Below are 17,259 nucleotides of genomic sequence, written 5' to 3'. Positions count from 1 at the left end.
ATCTCATTAAGTGCGACCTGTCACGTTCAATTACAATAAATATCCAGACAAGTGTCTGAAGTGAAGGTTTCTCTGAATGAAGACAGAAGCCAAGATGGCCAGAAGGCGGACATTGCACTTGGACAATTCTAAAGAGGGTATTATGAAGTGTTAATAAGAAAATTGGAGTTGAGGCCTTAAGCCAGAGCTATTAAACCTTTTAAATTCAGATACTATTAAGAATACTTTAGCTTTAGTTTTTTTTTTCCAAGTGTAGACAAAGAGATACTGAACAACCGGAAAACCGGACGGATGTGGCTGGTCAGGCCAAATTTCTGGTCACCAGCATCAGTGGGTTCCACATTTTGTGGTCACTTGATGGACAACCTTTGGACATTGGTCTTGTGTGTGAGTGTTTTTATACCCTTGCAGAGGGTATTATAATTTTGGTCAAAAGTGTGCAACGCAGTGAAGGAGACATCTCCGACCCTATAAAGTATATATATTCTTGATCAGGATCACCTCCTGAGTTGATATGAACATGTCCGTCTGTCCGTCTGTCTGTCTGTTTCTACGCGAACTAGTCTCTCAGTTTTAAAGCTATCGTCTTGAAACTTTGCACACACCCTTCTTTCCTTTGCACGCAGTATATAAGTCGGAACGGCCCGGATCGGCCGACTATATCCTATAGCTGCCATATAACTGATTGATCGGAATTGCTATAACTTTGGTGTTTTTGAAGATAGAAAACTGGAATTCAATACGGATTCTATTTTTGGTCAGTTGATCCAACCTACCAAATTTCATAAGGATCGGCCGGCTACATCCTATAGTTGCCATATAACTGAACGATCGGAAATGGTACTTGGTAGAAATATCAACTTTCGTATTTTTGAAGATAGAAGTTTGGGACTTTTTTTTAGATTTTGTATTGTAAAAAATTGGATTATATTTTCCTATTCCCATAAGGATCGGCCAACTATATCCGATGTTTGCGATGTATATCCGGTTTTAACTGCAAGGGTTTATAAACTTCGGCTCCGCCCGAAGTTAGCTTTCCTTTCTTGTTTTTTTATATTTTAGCCAACTGGCGGAAAAGTGTCTAAAAACCGACTAGGGTTAAGTGGGTGGTAGGTAATAGTGAAGCGAAAATTGCCGCAAGTTCGACAACAAAGACAAATATTTGCAGATATTCAAACGATGTTGCGCGTCTGTTGATGTTGTTGCATTGCATGTTGCTGCTGCTGCTGTCGTTGCTGCTGTCGTTTCTGATGTTGATGTTGATTGTTGGTCTAGTGGCCGCTGCTTGACCAAAAGCCAACAATTGGTCACGATCACTTTGCCTTTATTGTTTTCGTTTCTATTTCTCTCTGGCTGTCGGCTATTTTTCCTTCCAGTACTTCCCTGGCTTTTCTCCAGGGCGTTGAATCCCCCTTGTTTTCGCACTTGGCTCGTTCGTGTTGCTGATTTGACGTGACTAATGGGTCGTTAGGCGTACGTATGTCCAGTCCGGGCCTCATGGAGCCAACAGGTGGGCGGGGGGACCTGGTTAGTTATGCTTGAGCTGAAGTCTCCTCTTTCCCGCTTACATGTTACAAATTGCGTAGCTCGCTTCGTTGGGTTGATTGCAATGCTAGCCTCCAAGAAGGTCAAGGATGAGTGCAATACTGGCATAAAAGTGCAACATTTAAGTGTGTTATGCTATCCAATAATAAAATTTCTTGTTAACAAGGATAAACTCGTACTGTAAACTACATAGACAACCCACATCTCTTAAGACCCAACCTCTTACCTTACCACTTCCAATTAATTCCATCCGATCATAACATTAATCCCAAAAATGTCACTGTCAGAACTCACCTGCAAAGATATGAAAAAAATGCGATAAGAATTAGTAAAGTATTTTGCATAAATCACGCGTCAAACACTTGCCACAAGACCAAACAAATCGAAACTGCATTCCACGATGGGGGGAAACACAATCACCTGCAATATCCATCACTATTAGCATCACCTTTGTCATGTCCATGCCCCGACCGCGATTAGCTTCGAAAATTTGGCATCTGTCGGATGCTATTTTTTTCTTGCCTTTTTGTTTTTTGTGGCATAAATTTGCATATGACATCATCAAAGTGGCAATAGCAGCAGCCAAAGTTTTGTGAAAAACAAACAAAAGTGCAAGCGGAATGCAAAAACCAACAAAAGTCGCAGCCAGAGCAAAAATCTTTGCCGCCGCCGCCGCCTGTCAAATGATTTGCAACTCGGTGCAAATTCATTTGCCTACCAAGTTTGCCTCCCCTGCCCCAGTGCCAGCCCCAAGCCCAGTCTCCTACCATTGGCAATTATTAGTTGGCAGTCTGACGATGTCTGAAAAGTACAAGCCAAGCTCGAGACACACAGAGCAGTGATTTCCACTCCCAGACGAACGAAGACGAAGACCAAAAACTAAAGACTATAGACGGCAGACTGCCAGGCAGTTGCAGCTACAAACTGGGAACTGGCAGCTTGCAACTGCCCCGCGGTGGACACGAAGGCCACGACCAAGAAATAACAAAATTAAAAAAAAATATATTTTCCAAAAGAATATTTTGAGGATACTCTTACTATTCTATTTTATTGGATAGGATTTTATTTTAAGACCTTTATGATGCTTTTGACTACCTTGCTTTTATATTAAATTTCTTAAAAATAAATTTAATCACAAACTGAAAGCCAAAATCCAGACCCCTTAATGAAAGAGTATAGACAAAAAATGATTCGATGACTACAAGATTTGTTTGCCATCAAGTCTAGAATCCATTTTCCCTCCCTCCCGTTTGAAGCCGCCCATTTCTGGTCGATTTGCTGGCGATTTGGACGTTGATGAAGTGATTAACCAAGCCAGAGAGCATTTGGCTTTTTGATAGCGTTTATTTTATGAGCTGACCTCGAGGGCTTCTCGGCTACTCGGCTCCTCCGCTTTTCAATGTTCCCGCGATTTGCGGTCGATGAAGCGCAATCGAATGCGATCGGCAGGTGCACCCCAGGTGAAGCAATAGGTGGGTATAGCCATAGCTGGATACTTAGATGCGGATGGGGTATGCAAATTGTGGCATTATGACAGTGTGGCAGACAAGCTGGAGAGCTTTGATGGTCAAGAAAACAAACGATTTTGATTTATGAATAGGAATTCATGGAAGCTATTTAACTGGGTATATCTTTAGTTTATAAATTGTAGAGACATAGTATATATTTCTATAAATTATGAATCATCTTAATCATATACACCTTTCGTAATAATTTAATAAAAATATAAAGTCAGATGGCCCAAGAAATGTAATATTTTTATAGATTTTAAGCAACCTTGACTTTGTTTCTTGAATTAGTTCTTTTCCAGACAGAAATAAATTTTTCTCAATTTTGTAATAGAATTAGAGGCAATAAATTCATGTTGGATAAGCTCGGCAAAGCCCTTTGAAAATATCCAAATGTTCTGCTTTATGAGATTTATAAATGTGCAGACAAATCTTCAAAAGCCCCGAATAAAGCGAGTTGGTTTTATTAAAAGCGAAAGTGTTAAAGAGATACTTTAGTCCGTCAAGAGACTCCACCCAGCTATAGGATTGTTATAAACCCAAATAAACGAAGATATACGTGTTGTTAGCCACCTTTAGACCAAAAGTGTGTTTAATGCTCGTGAGTCTCGCCTTTTCAGACCTCACGAGTGCATTGTTCCCAATCGAAATCCAATAAAATTGATATAAAAATTGTGTAATAAAAGAAAATCGCTTACGAATGCCCAATCGAAATGCTGAAAATGAAATATTGATGAAATCCACTGGCTGCATTGTGCGCCTGACAAGCCAACAAACCGAACTTGACTTTGGCTTTTGAGAGTCGCGACTCAAGTCGCGTTTCTCGAGTCTCATGCATAATGCAACATTGAAAGACATTGGAAATTTCTATCAATTTAACGAAGAAATTAATCACTGGAGGGGAGAAGTTGTAGTTCGGCTACTGGGCTTTTCGACAATTTATTGACGATGGCCTGGCATTGGCATTTATTCTCCCAACGCGCCCAGAAAATAGATGTCTGCCACACCATACATACAGTGTGGACAATGGGTTAATGTTCAGCCGCAAAACGTGACCCCCCGTGATCTATTGAAATGCCGAAATGAACCAGAAATTGAGTCATCAGCACTGGTTATCAATATGACGTTTCGGACATTAATTAAAAGCCATTCAAATGCATATTTTCGTCAACCTGCCAAATACCATAAGCGGACCCCCCATTTGGAATATTTGTCTGCGAATGCAGCATTCGAATTTATATTTTTGAATTTTAAATTCAAATACTTTTGTCCTCCATTTTCCATTCCATTTACTCCCAGCCCGAAATAATGTTTATTGATTAAGCTGTCAAAAGTGCATAACAATTTTTGGTTACATTTTCATAATTTTTGGCTTTTTTGTATTGTTTCTTTTTTATCCCAAATCGCATGGAAACTGACAACTCTTTTAATGCCAAATGAGCTGTTACAGTGGGCACAATGGGCCTTAAAGTGCACTCTAGTCCGATATTAATCAAGTTGATATGCAAGTCACTTCATAAATTTGTCATCGACTCGAGGAGTGACAACCAAATGGCATTCGAACACTATATTTTAGTAGATAACATATGATATTCGCTTGTTTAGTCTCTATTGTATTTAAATAGGTTTGCAAATGACACTTAAATAGATAACTCGATAATTTTAATAAGAAAATGGCTCAAATCCAGAAAATCAAATTTTGAAAATGAATAAAACCCACAATAAAACCCACTGCGAAAGCCATATCTTGGCCAATATTCATCCGATTCTTAAGCGGAGTACCTTAAATGAATTTTAGATCGATTCTCCACTCATCTGCATCAAAATATTCAGACTCAATTTTTTTTCGATTTTCAATCAAATTTTCTGATGACCCCTATGAAAATGGGGAAAATCGTGGTTCCCATAACATGGCCCACTGCGAAAGCCATATCTTGGCCAATATTCATCAGATTCTTTGGCGGAGTACCTTAAATGAATTGTGGATCGGGGAAAATCGTGGTTCCCATAACATGGCCCACTGCGAAAGCCATATCTTGGCCAATATTCATCAGATTCTTTGGCGGAGTACCTTAAATGAATTGTGGATCGATTCTCCACTCATCTGCATCAAAATATTCAGACTCAATTTTTTTTCGATTTTCAATCAAATTTTCTGATGGCCCCCTATGAAAATGGGGAAAATCGTGGTTCCCATAATATGGCCCACTGCGAAAGCCATATCTTGGCCAATATTCATCCGATTCTTTAGCGGAGTACCTTAAATGAATTGTAGATCGATTCTCCACTAATCTGCATCAAAATATTCAGACTCAATTTTTTTTCGATTTTCAATCAAATTTTCTGATGGCCCCCTATGAAAATGGGGAAAATCGTGGTTCCCATAATATGGCCCACTGCGAAAGCCATATCTTGGCCAATATTCATCCGATTCTTTAGCGGAGTACCTTAAATGAATTGTAGATCGATTCTCCACTAATCTGCATCAAAATATTGAGACTCAATTTTTTTTCGATTTTCAATCAAATTTTCTGAAGACCCCCTATGAAAATGGGGAAAATCGTGGTTCCCATAATATGGCCCACTGCGAAAGCCATATCTTGGCCAATATTCATCCGATTCTTTAGCGGAGTACCTTAAATGAATTGTAGATCGATTCTCCACTAATCTGCATCAAAATATTCAGACTCAATTTTTTTTCGATTTTCAATCAAAATTTCTGATGACCCCCTAGGAAAATGGGCAAAATCGTGGTTCCCATAATATGGCCTACTGCGAAAGCCATATCTGGGCCAATATTCATCCGATTCTTTAGCGGAGTACCTTAAATGAATTGTAGATCGATTCTCCACTAATCTGCATCAAAATATTCAGACTCAATTTTTTTTCGATTTTCAATCAAATTTTCTGAAGACCCCCTATGAAAATGGGGAAAATCGTGGTTCCCATAATATGGCCCACTGCGAAAGCCATATCTGGGCCAATATTCATCCGATTCTTTAGCGGAGTACCTTAAATTAATTGTAGATCGATTCTCCACTAATCTGCATCAAAATATTCAGACTCAATTTTTTTTTCGATTTTCAATCAAATTTTCTGAAGACCCCCTATGAAAATGGGGAAAATCGTGGTTCCCATAATATGGCCTACTGCGAAAGCCATATCTTGGCCAATATTCATCCGATTCTTTAGCGGAGTACCTTAAATGAATTGTAGATCGATTCTCCACTAATCTGCATCAAAATATTCAGACTCAATTTTTTTTTCGATTTTCAATCAAATTTTCTGATGGCCCCCTATGAAAATGGGGAAAATCGTGGTTCCCATAATATGGCCCACTGCGAAAGCCATATCTTGGCCAATTCCCAATGGAAATGCCTTAAATAATATATAGATCAACCAACAATCTCACCACCAATCTGCATTAAAACATTCATACACATTTTTTTTCTAATTTTTAAAATATTTTCGGTGGACTTCTTTAAAAAGAGTTGATGCCCTTGGCGTCGCAACTACAAATGGGAATATGAATTCGATTTAAAAGGAATTTATTTTCTCAAAAGAAATACTTTTTCATAATTATTTTACAAGTTTGATTCCACTGTTCATTAAAGCCATGTGAGACACTTGCCAGAGACAGATACTCAAGCACACACGATCATGCCACACTCGAGGCACACCCACCTGAGTGAATTCTCGTCGTTTATATGGTACGTACTATGACTTGCCTTGGCTCTCTAATCGCGGCTCTTATATTTTATACATATCTATGTGGAATGGTTTTGCAATTTGCAGATACTTTTTGACACACATACCAGATAGACACACACACTTACGCAGACACACAGATACTAAGCATCGCACTCTCACGTGGATGGAGGGTCCCCAGAGTGGCATGACTGACTCGAAAGATTTATGTTAAATTTTTAATGACCAGCCGGGCAATGCATCAACTTCAATATATATTTTGAATGAAGACATTTGCCAGCCAACCCCTGACCTTTGTTGCCTCACTTTTGGGAGTCTGCCAGAGTGTGGGTGTGGGAGAGATTATATTGAGGACCTGAAGTATTTGTGCCCCAGAAGGAACAGGTGAAACAATAGAGCTCAGCAGGTGACAGGGTTGGAGGTTCCAGGCCATCAAAAACATCATTTTATTTCCCCTTTTTGAATGGCATTTGATTTATTTGAATGCTTCTAATTCATCGGAATCCAAAACTCGCACATATAAATGGGATACAGATACAAATTCCTAAAAGATACATTAGAGCTCACTGAATATAAGAAAAAAGATATAAATAAAATGTACTATGAAAAGTGTGTGAAGGGGAAATAGTTTCACATTTTATAGATTTTTTTCTGTATTTTAAAGTTCTTCCATTTGTACAGCCATTATTATCGAAGCTTTACTGTATCCATCTTCTAAAAAAAAACGAATTGGATGAATTTTTGGATGAGTTATTTTTTGGGTGGCTTTTTTTTTGGTGGGAGCTTTAGTATTCAGTTACAGTTCAATAGTTCGGTTCGGTTAAAGTCTTCTTTTTCATTTGGATGGTGTTTTGAATAACTGGCATGACCGTGACTCTTTTCACTTCGACCCCTTTGCCCCAAATTGCCTAACACGACATTCAATTTGTCTTCTGCGGCTTTTTTTCGGGTTTTGCCGACAAAAAAAAATTGGAGGAAATAGCGGAAATTGTAGGGCAAGCATTTCGCAATGGACTTGCAACAAACGTGTCAACAAAAATATTTTCGTTTGCCGGTCATGATTTATTGTCCAACTCTTTGACAAGCGTGTTATTTTGAGTCGTTTGTTGCCGCGGCTCTGTGTTATTTTGTCGTTTTGTCAGTTGCAAGTGTTGCGTGAAATAAAATCATTTTCCACCCGGGGTGTGGCACCTTTTTGTGGATATTAGATTACCTGAATTACACGAAAGTTTGCGCTTGCATGGAAGGTGTTACAGAACTTCGAAAAAAGGAGGTAAGGTGTGGCCTTGAGAGGGACAAATTTATGGTGAACTTGTGACAGAAAGACACATCAAATTGTGGGCCTTTCGAATCCCCTTTTAAATGAGCTGAGATTTATGGAATTGAATTTATGGCAATTAAGCTATTGATTCAATTATGATTTACAATTTAGGGTTTTAATAATAATAATGACAATGGGCTTTAATTAATGTTTATGAGGGCGGTTTTCAATTGTTTCTGATTTATGGGAAAGTTAAAGATTTAAAAGCAATAAGTGTATGATTTACAATCAATTAAGAATATATGTATAGTCTGTGTGAGTTATATTCCAAGAGCTATACATTTTTCCAGACACTTCTATTTGGGTCAGGCTTATAAAGTTATATGACAATTGCAGCTGGCCACCCATAAAAACCATAAACTAAAAGTCTTTCACTCGCTTAAGATTTTCTCGTCACGTAATAAAATATTTATGCCTGTGTTCGCAGCTTAAATCAAACCAAACGTGATCACTGATCGTAATTGAGTTCTAACTGTAAAGATATCCCCGCATACATGAAAACCTTGACCCCAAAATAAATTCATGGGCCGAGGAGCAATGATGCATTTCCATGAATTACAATGAATTCTTCGTCAAGCTCCTCATCAAAATCAATCACAAAGTCGGCATCTCATCACATATGTCTTTGGTTATGTAGTTTACTAAAATGACAGAAAGAGACGGGATAATGTAACAAAAAAAGAGAGGGGACGAGTTCTGGTTGAGCAAACAAAGAAGAACTGCGAATGCATTCAACAGATACAAAGATACATATCATTGTGCCACCGACAAACCGTTTTCTGTCAGATTAACTAACAAACTGCTGTCGTCGCTCCCCAAAACTCCCTTTTTCCTCCCGTCGCACCCAAAATACTATACATATTTGTAGTATAAACCCTGGGTGTGTGTGGCACTGTGTGTACTGCGAGTGTGTGTGGCATGATTTATAAAGTGACGAAGCCGCTAAAAGATTTCGCGGCATTCCAAGAATCTCCATAGCAGCATGTGTGGCACAAAAGAAACGTATTTGAACTAAAGCTGGAGTGGGAAATTAAAAAAAAAAAGGAAAGAGGGCATCTTCGGATGCACTGTATGTACATATGTATGTACATTATCTGGATGGTCTAATAAAGTCATTGAAACTCCGAATTGCCAAGAAAAATAAACGAGAAGCGCAACATTGCCAATTAGTTGCTAGAATTTATATTGCTTTCCTCTCCTTTGGGAGAAGGAAAATAATTTCTTGAAATTTATTTTCGAGTCTGCTATAAATTATGGGAAGCTGGCTTAAAAAGTCCACCAAATAGAAAGACCAAAAGCCAGGCAATCTGGAGACAATAAGAGACACGAGTTGTGTAATGGAAAATGTCTAAAGAATAAGTCTTTAGCTTCCAGCGCCTTCAGAGATACTATATAGAGGAAAAGTCAAGTATTTTTTATATATACTTCCCAAGATATTAGAGGGATGGTAAGATCGAAGGGAGGGCTTGAGAAAAACTAATGAATGCCCCTGGCAAGAAGGAAAACATCAACAGCATAAAGTGAAAAAGGAAAATCCCTGGGAAAGACACAAGAGAGCTAAAATGAAATTGCACTGCCAATAACAGGACGACAAAAAGAGGAAAATATGTATGAAATGTGAGTGGAAATTAGCTGAAAAATGTCACCAACATCCCGCAGCCAACATCCAATGGCCAAGAGAAATAGCTAGAAAGTAATCAAGAAATTTCTAATACAAGAGTAATTGCGAAACAAAGATAATAAAACTGAAATATTTGTCAGAATAAAAAATTGGTTGAAAAAATCAAACAATAAGAATTAAGTGCTTTTCTGAAATAAATTGAATAGTTTTCGCTTTCCCCACAGAGCTCCTACTGATAGAAAAGTATTACCACTTTTGTGGGCTTTTTATTGCTTTCCCCTACCATGCTTCAAGCTTCAAGGTCGTTGCAACCCCACTGCGACAACCTTCAACCACATCGGTGGGCGGCAAAACGATAAACTCTTGCTGTGTGCAAGTATGTGGCTTCAGTTGTCGCTTCTTAACCGTTTTTGACGTTTCGCCGTTCAAAGGCTAAGCCCACTCTAGGTTGCTTTTCACTTTCCTAAAGATCTGGCAAGCGGTAGAAGCCAGTAAAGTCGAAGGAAGCCAGCAGTGACAGGATGAAAAAAACGCCACAAACTTTTGGCATGTATAGAACTACACCCACAAAAGATGGCTAAAAGCTTGCAAACAAAAAACTGCAACAACAGAACCTGGAAAAGCTGGGAAAACAAGTGATTGGTGTCTGTGTGGGGTGGTGTCTGTTTGTGACAGTTTTTCGGGGGGAAAATGGCAAGACTATATAGGATACAGGACCTGGTATATCAAGTGGGTGTAAGTGCAAATGAGGGATGTGCATTAGAGTTGGGGGGAGAAAAGTTCAGAAAGAAATGCTAGATGGAAAAGTAGGGCATCAAAAAAACAAGAGATAGAACCATCAAGCCTAAGCTGAAATGCAAAAATAAAGAATTCGAATTAAAGATTGAAAAGATTTAAAATCTGATTGAATAATCAACCAGCCAACGAATAAATAATTTTAATTTGTAAACAACCTCATTTTATTCAGAGTTAATTGGAAATGTTAATTAAGAATCATTCAAAGCTGATTATAGAATGCATATAAGCCAAAATAATATTTAATTGTGAGGCAGAGAGAAGGATAAACGGCGTAATTGCAGCCAGTACGTGGCATGTTAACACGTCTGGGAAATGCTTTTTGCAGCAAAAGGTAAGGAAGGATGTCAGGATGGGCGACAGGAAAAGGAGCATACATCCTGCCGAGTAGCCGGCGTCATCCGCAGACATGTGTTAATTGTATTGTTCAGCATAAAAGTGGGGGGAGTGGGCGGGGGCCTTGTTATTTTGATGGCTCTGTGCCAATTCCCCTGGCGCCACCCCACTTCCGCTACCCACCTACCCAGCCTCCCACCTCCCACTTTGTTGTTCAACTTTTGTTTTTTGTGCCTCGTTTTACACGCAGTGGCTCTTTGTTTTTGCCCATTTTGTAATTATTGTTGTTTTTAGCCAAGTGTTTACTTAGTTGTTAACAATATTTCGAGTGCATTTCTCGTTTTCCAGAAGCACACGCACTTACTGACAATTGTCCACACACTTTCCAGGCCTCTACACGAAATTCAAATTCAAATTTGTGATTAAGTGGGAAATTATGCTGTAATATTCATTAAGTTCAACTGATTGAACAAATTATATAGACAGCATAAAAAAATATAAATTCAAATTCACTCATGGGTTGAATTAAATTTATTCAATTTTGTGCAGATGTTAGTCAGTAGAATTTATTAGATTTTAATGTACTGGCAATAACATACATTATATATTTCAGAACCAGATATATTCTAGAAACTATCTTAAGGTTTAAGATAATATATATCCCATAGCTACCAACCTCTAAAACATCTTTAGAAGTTCAAGAACTATTTCTACTCAAAGAAGCCGATCAAACCCACCTTTGTTAGGTTTATTTTATGATCCAAGGCCTCTTCACTATGTACTTACACCGACACCAATTTCTGGAGGACATAAACAACATCGAAGCTATTTTCAATGACAAGTTAACTAACTAAACTCCATTTACCTGCTACAAAGACAGAATGCTTGGCCAATAAATAAATAAATAAAAGACACTTCAAGTTACAAACTAAACCGACAAAGGCAGACAGTACCGACTACTTTCCTTGACCAAAATTATTTACTTTCAGACCAATTTAATTGGTCCTTTTTTTAAGGTAATTACACCAATGTATCTACTTGCCTGGGGAGGAGTGGCAGGGAAATAGCATTGACCTGAGGGTCGCGGGATCAAAGGGAGCCATGAAAATGCAATTAAAACCAGACCAACTGCCAGTAACCCAACTCTAAGCAAACAGAATGCTATGGCATCCAAAATTTGCAAATCAAATGCAACAGACAGTTTTTATTTTTGTTTTTTTATTTTATGTGATTTTGTGTTTTATTTTCATTATGCTGGTTGCAATTAGTCAGCCGCACTGGTGAATGGCGAATGGTCAGCCAGAAAAGACCAACACTAACCGAACACCCCCCTGAAATTCTGCACATTGTGTAAATATTTGACAAGAGCCCAGAACACCGAATAAAGCAACATGTCTGTCCGCCCTGGACTCTGGCTGTGCTTTTGCTGGTAAATGTGCTTTGCTTTGCCAGGCTTTGCTTTTGTTGTTAGCCAAAATGCAAACGGCATTAGCCATGGTCAGTGCGCTACGCCGCTCGTGAATACACAGGGGGAAATTGGTTCTTATTTAAAGGACATTTTTTAAATATATTTGAATAGATAGAGGCTATGATTTTGAGAAAAGGTTTCCTATCCAAAGCAAATAGTCATATTATATACCTATGTACTAGAGACATTAAATATGTATTTTTTGTAAGTGCTGTTTAAATTTTAAAATTTCCATCACAATCTCCTTCCGCAAAAAAAATCACTGTTTAATTTAAAAATTATACTCTTTTCGCTGAGTACCCTTTGACATCTATATGTTTACCTATGGATTTACCGGATCAGCAACCGCCAACATCAAAAATCGCAATCAAAAGTGAAACCGAAGCCCCAAATACCGGGCAGGCCCCAAAAATCTGTTGGTCATTTTGTGGCAAGAGTTTGGTATTCGACCCGTTCTGTTCTGTTTATTCAACGGTGGCTGGTGTCTCTTATCAGTGGCCGACAATCCCCGACTGGTATGGAGCAATGCCAGAGCAACAACAATGGCTAATGACATCATGGACTCAGTCTCAGGGAGTCCGAGAATCTGCCTTATCACATAGTCAGTGGCTCGTCGCTATTTCTGAACAATGAGCGCAATGCCAAGCCTTGATGACTTACCTCAGATTCAGTGTTATAATGCGAAGGGGGGAACGCGTTTCTGATTAGGGGGGTGTTCCTGTTCTTCTCACGCAACGCCTGGAGCTCTTTCTGGTGTTTCTGTTGCTGCAAATGATGATCGTGCTGGATTTTGTTCCACTGCTCGTTGGAGAAGGCCTCCTCGGACTCCGAATCAGAATCCTCATTGAAATCATCCTCATTCAAGTCATTCTTATCTTGCAGATTGGCATCTAATAGGGTTAATTCTTGTTTCTCTGGTCGCTGGGTTGTTGTCGAAGTGGTGGTCGTTGTTGTGGTTTTGGGTGCTGCTGTGGTATGTGGCTTCTTGGTCACGTCCTTCTCCCTGTCCTGCTTGAACAGCCAATCGAGAATGTGCCTCTTTTCGGAGGGCTTATCGTGGGGATTCGCCACACTTGGATGTCTGTTACTGTTCCGATTTCTATTCCGATTTTCCGCTACTTCCAGTTCATCCGACTGATCGTACTCGGTCTCTTTGTTCTCTATGGTGCGCCGAAGCTTTTCAGTAAAAAGCGAGTATCTGGGCATTTGCCGGGCCAGCTCTTCATCCACGGCATTCGAGCTGGATTCATCATTATAGTCGTACTCATCCTCGTCCTCATCATCGTCCTCCTCATCAGACTCCTCGTCGGAGCTACTTGTGTCCAATTCCTGCCGCCAGTTGGGACCTCTGGTGGTGTGGTATTCAGCCCACGGGGGATTCATGCCATCGCGATCGAAGTAGCGGGTGTGATTCATTATCAGTCCCCGGTGCGAAGTAGTCGGTGAGTCTGTGGTGAAAACTGTCCTGGGCGTGGAGGTTCCAAGGAAGGACATGCGATGTGGCTGGTGGCGCAGGGCCGGGAAAACCCTCTGCTCCCAGCTCTTGTGGTGGTGATTATGGTGACGCAAGTGATGCTGTTGCATGGGAAGCTGCGACTCGAAGGTTTTCTCGAAGGCGGTGAGATCCCCCTCGGACCCGCCCATGGGCGGTGGCGGCTGATGATTCCCGTTCCCCTCCAACTCGGCCCTCAAATGCTGCTCGTGCCGCAAATGATGATGCCGCTTCTGCTGGTGCTGCTGGGCTGCCTCCAGTTGGTGCAACCGCTGTTGCTGATGCGAAATCCGGTGGGGAGGCGCCACCGTCGATACCCTTTGATCACTGGTATTAGCCCCACCGAGGGGCATCACCATCAGCAATAGCCATAACATTTTGGCGCTCAACGAAGGCATCGCCGTTTTTGTTGTTTATTTGTTTTAATATTATGTTTTCTTTGTTTTTATATTTTATTCCACACTTTTCTTTGTTTTTTCTTTGCCCAGCAAGTGCGATTCTTTTTAAAGCATTTTTTCTTTTGTTTGGCTATTAGGCTATTAATTATGGCTTTTAATGCTGTGACACTTGCTGACGAGAACTTGAGATTTTGCTTTTTGTTCGGAAAGGAATGCCAATTATTCACTTGGCTGTTAATCGTTAAAATTTTATTTGTGACACAAATGGTTTTATTATTTCTTAATACCTTTCTGTTTCTCTTTGTTTATTTATATTTTTTCACACTTTTCATTTGATGGAATATTTGCAAATTCATTCATGAAATTTATATCTTTTAGTTTTGCACTTTAATTCAATTTTAATTGGATTTGTATTAATTTTGTGACTTTAAACGCCCTCAACTCGCACACCAACTCAACTCAAACAAACACCCACAACTTCACTCACGCACATCCGATTTTCTATATATCTGGGTTTTATATCAGCAGCGTGTCGGCTGGTTTGTGCAACGATTTGTTTGTTTTGATACACTGGGCCAGATGGCAGAACTCCATAGATGGGTTGGCTAAATGCTTTTCACTTAGGTATTCTCTCACGGATTATGCACGGATCCGATTTTCCAACAAGACCCGACGACTTACAGATAACGACTGTATCTCGTATGAATTGGATTGGATTCTGAGGCAGATGCGCCCGGTGCCAAAATGTTGAGATACACTACCTATTACACTATAAACCAATGTTGCGATCCACACTGGCGGCCAGTCAACACGCAAGAGAGCTGTCAACATGTTGCAAGCAACTTTGGTACTGGAGCGGCAAGAAAAAATAGATAATTCATATCTATTAGCCGGGCCGATCTGGCTGGCTGGTGATTCGTTAGTCTAACCCGTTCTCTGGTTAAGTTAGCCAAGTTAAAACGAGGGAATTTCATTTAAGCCTGGACATTGTGCATGTTGCTTCATAAAATATAATGTCAACAATCTCCCACACAGTCTCTTTAGAAGCGCAGCATCCTCGGAAAATTATGCACTTTGAGAAAGTTTTCGTTAAAATAATTTAATTTAGTATTTTAACATAAGGATAATTATTGTTACTGGTATTTAAGTAATTAATAAACCACTCTTTTTAAGGATTAGCTTCTATTTTAATATACCTAAAATTAAATAATAGTTTTAATTGTTCAATTCATTGTCTAAGCACCATTTTTTAAAACCTTGTAACTATTTCCAAGTTAATTTTCTTATTACTTTAATATTTTAATTTGATTATTCTTAATATTTTCCATCTGTAGAGCAATCATCTTCATCTAAAATCAACAGCTCCAGTCATACGCCCATGTCTGCTAACTTTTCTGCCGTCTGAGAAGTTCTTTTCAAGTTTTCTGACTCTCAAGATTTTTTTGCGTTGGCCGTTGGGTTTTTTATTCAGGCTGTGTGGGCTGCTGCACAGGCTTTCATTACATAATAACAATAATGAGATTGTATTTTTTTTTATTCCGCCTTCTACCAAGTGTGATTTCCTGGGAATCCACAAAAACGTAACATCCTTGTGGTGGGGGACAATGGCACAGCAAGTAAAACCAATTTTCCAACTAATTGCCATTAAACGAAATGTTTATAAAAAAAATGTATAAGAAAAGGTTTCCACTGGGATGAGTCACCGAGGCAAAGTTCTTAGCATGATCATAAAAAATAAGACTGATCGATGATAAAAGGCGGAAAACAAAGGGCCAGCAAGAAGGGTTGCAACCTCAAATGAAGTTCTTAAGTCTTCGACATTTTACGAATGTCTTGGGGAGCTGGAAAAATTGATTTTCCCATTTTTGTATAGCTAAGCGTGCAAATAGGATTTGTCTGGCGATCAAATAAAAAATTCTACTTTTCCCACTAAATCACAGATGCTAAGATATCTGATTATGGGGAATTATGTTATATATCTTTGATAGTCAATGGTTAGTGGAAGTTCTTATAGAGAATCTTTAAGTTATACCTCCTTTCCTTTTGATCTTTAAATGCCTTTCTTTCCCTTTTTAGGTTTCTTGTAATGGCCTTTCTTGTTTGTCTTGTTGTAAGCTCCAAGGCAAACAAGTTTCGTTTTCTATTGCTGGAGGATTGTAAAGATTGTTATATCATTGTTGTTACTTTGTACATATTGTATCTGCATCTATGTGTGTGTTTTGTTGACTTTTCGGGCTGGAAGGGGGAGAGTCGGTAGGTGATAAGCTATAAAGCTACAGGCGTCGCTCATAAAACTTGTATTATGTGTGGAATTTGACGCTCAATTTAAGATTTCAAATGGTTTGTGACCAAAAAGAGATGACATGATTAGAGGAAAATTTAATACAGATGGTTTAAGAATTATCATGCATCTATATATAAATTCTACCTAACTAAACCTTAATTCACCTTCAACCACAAATTAAGCTACCTAATCCAACTCATATCCAATTAAGCTCTACATCCACTAGAATTTTCGTGTGCAACACCTAAAACCTAAAAGCTAAAAACTCCCGCCCCTTAAGCCCAGCCAAGCCAACTAATTTGCATACATTTTCAACTTCCCAACAAGTTCCAGGACAACTACTCCCCCAAAAACTAAAGCCCACGCTGCGGAGCACGAGGCAATTTAATAATCATGAAGCAATTTACACTGCACTTCACAGGAACTCCCAACTCCCTTTTTTGTGGGTGGAGTGTTTTTAATGAAATCATTGCCAGTGCTCGATAAAGCGTTAAAAAATCATTAGGTTGCTAATTAGGTTGACTAAAAATGCTCCAGTTACTTGCCGGCTAGAGCGTCACAAAGTTTCGAGTGAAGGACGAGAAGGGAGTACCCTCCAGCATCCTCATCCTGGCTTAACCGAAACTTTCCCATCCTGCCCCGGCAACTTTTGCGATGTTTTCTTTTTCTTAATTGCTGGCTGTAAAGTTTTCGTCAACAGCGATGAGAATTAAAAAAACAAGAATGTTTGAAATTAATTTTGCCAACATCGGGAAGGTAAACAAATAAATCACTTTAAGAACT

At 39.2% G+C, this 17,259-nt stretch overlaps 1 protein-coding gene across 2 annotated transcripts in view; it reads right to left on the bottom strand.

Moving 5' to 3' along the window:
* The window catches only part of Pvf3 (PDGF- and VEGF-related factor 3), a 60,053-nt gene extending 45,170 nt beyond the window's left edge, over positions 1 to 14,883 (bottom strand). Inside the window, exons 1-2 of one of the 2 annotated variants that reach the window (XM_017233433.3) lie at positions 12,963 to 14,883; positions 1,771 to 1,839 (exon numbers count right to left, since the gene is read on the bottom strand). In XM_017233433.3, the coding sequence (XP_017088922.3) occupies positions 1,786 to 1,839; positions 12,963 to 14,192 (1,284 nt within the window). In that variant the 5' untranslated portion in view covers positions 14,193 to 14,883 and the 3' untranslated portion in view covers positions 1,771 to 1,785. Of the gene's footprint in view, positions 1 to 1,770; positions 1,840 to 12,962 lie in introns of those variants that run through there. The other variant, XM_070276811.1, reaches the window with a different exon arrangement.
* Between the last annotated feature and the right edge of the window lie 2,376 nt (positions 14,884 to 17,259).

The sequence above is a fragment of the Drosophila bipectinata genome, chromosome 2L (genome assembly GCF_030179905.1).
Source record: "Drosophila bipectinata strain 14024-0381.07 chromosome 2L, DbipHiC1v2, whole genome shotgun sequence".
Lineage (NCBI taxonomy): Eukaryota > Metazoa > Arthropoda > Insecta > Diptera > Drosophilidae > Drosophila > Drosophila bipectinata.
Note: the sequence above shows the minus strand (reverse complement) of the source record. Positions and strands in the feature narration are given on the sequence as shown.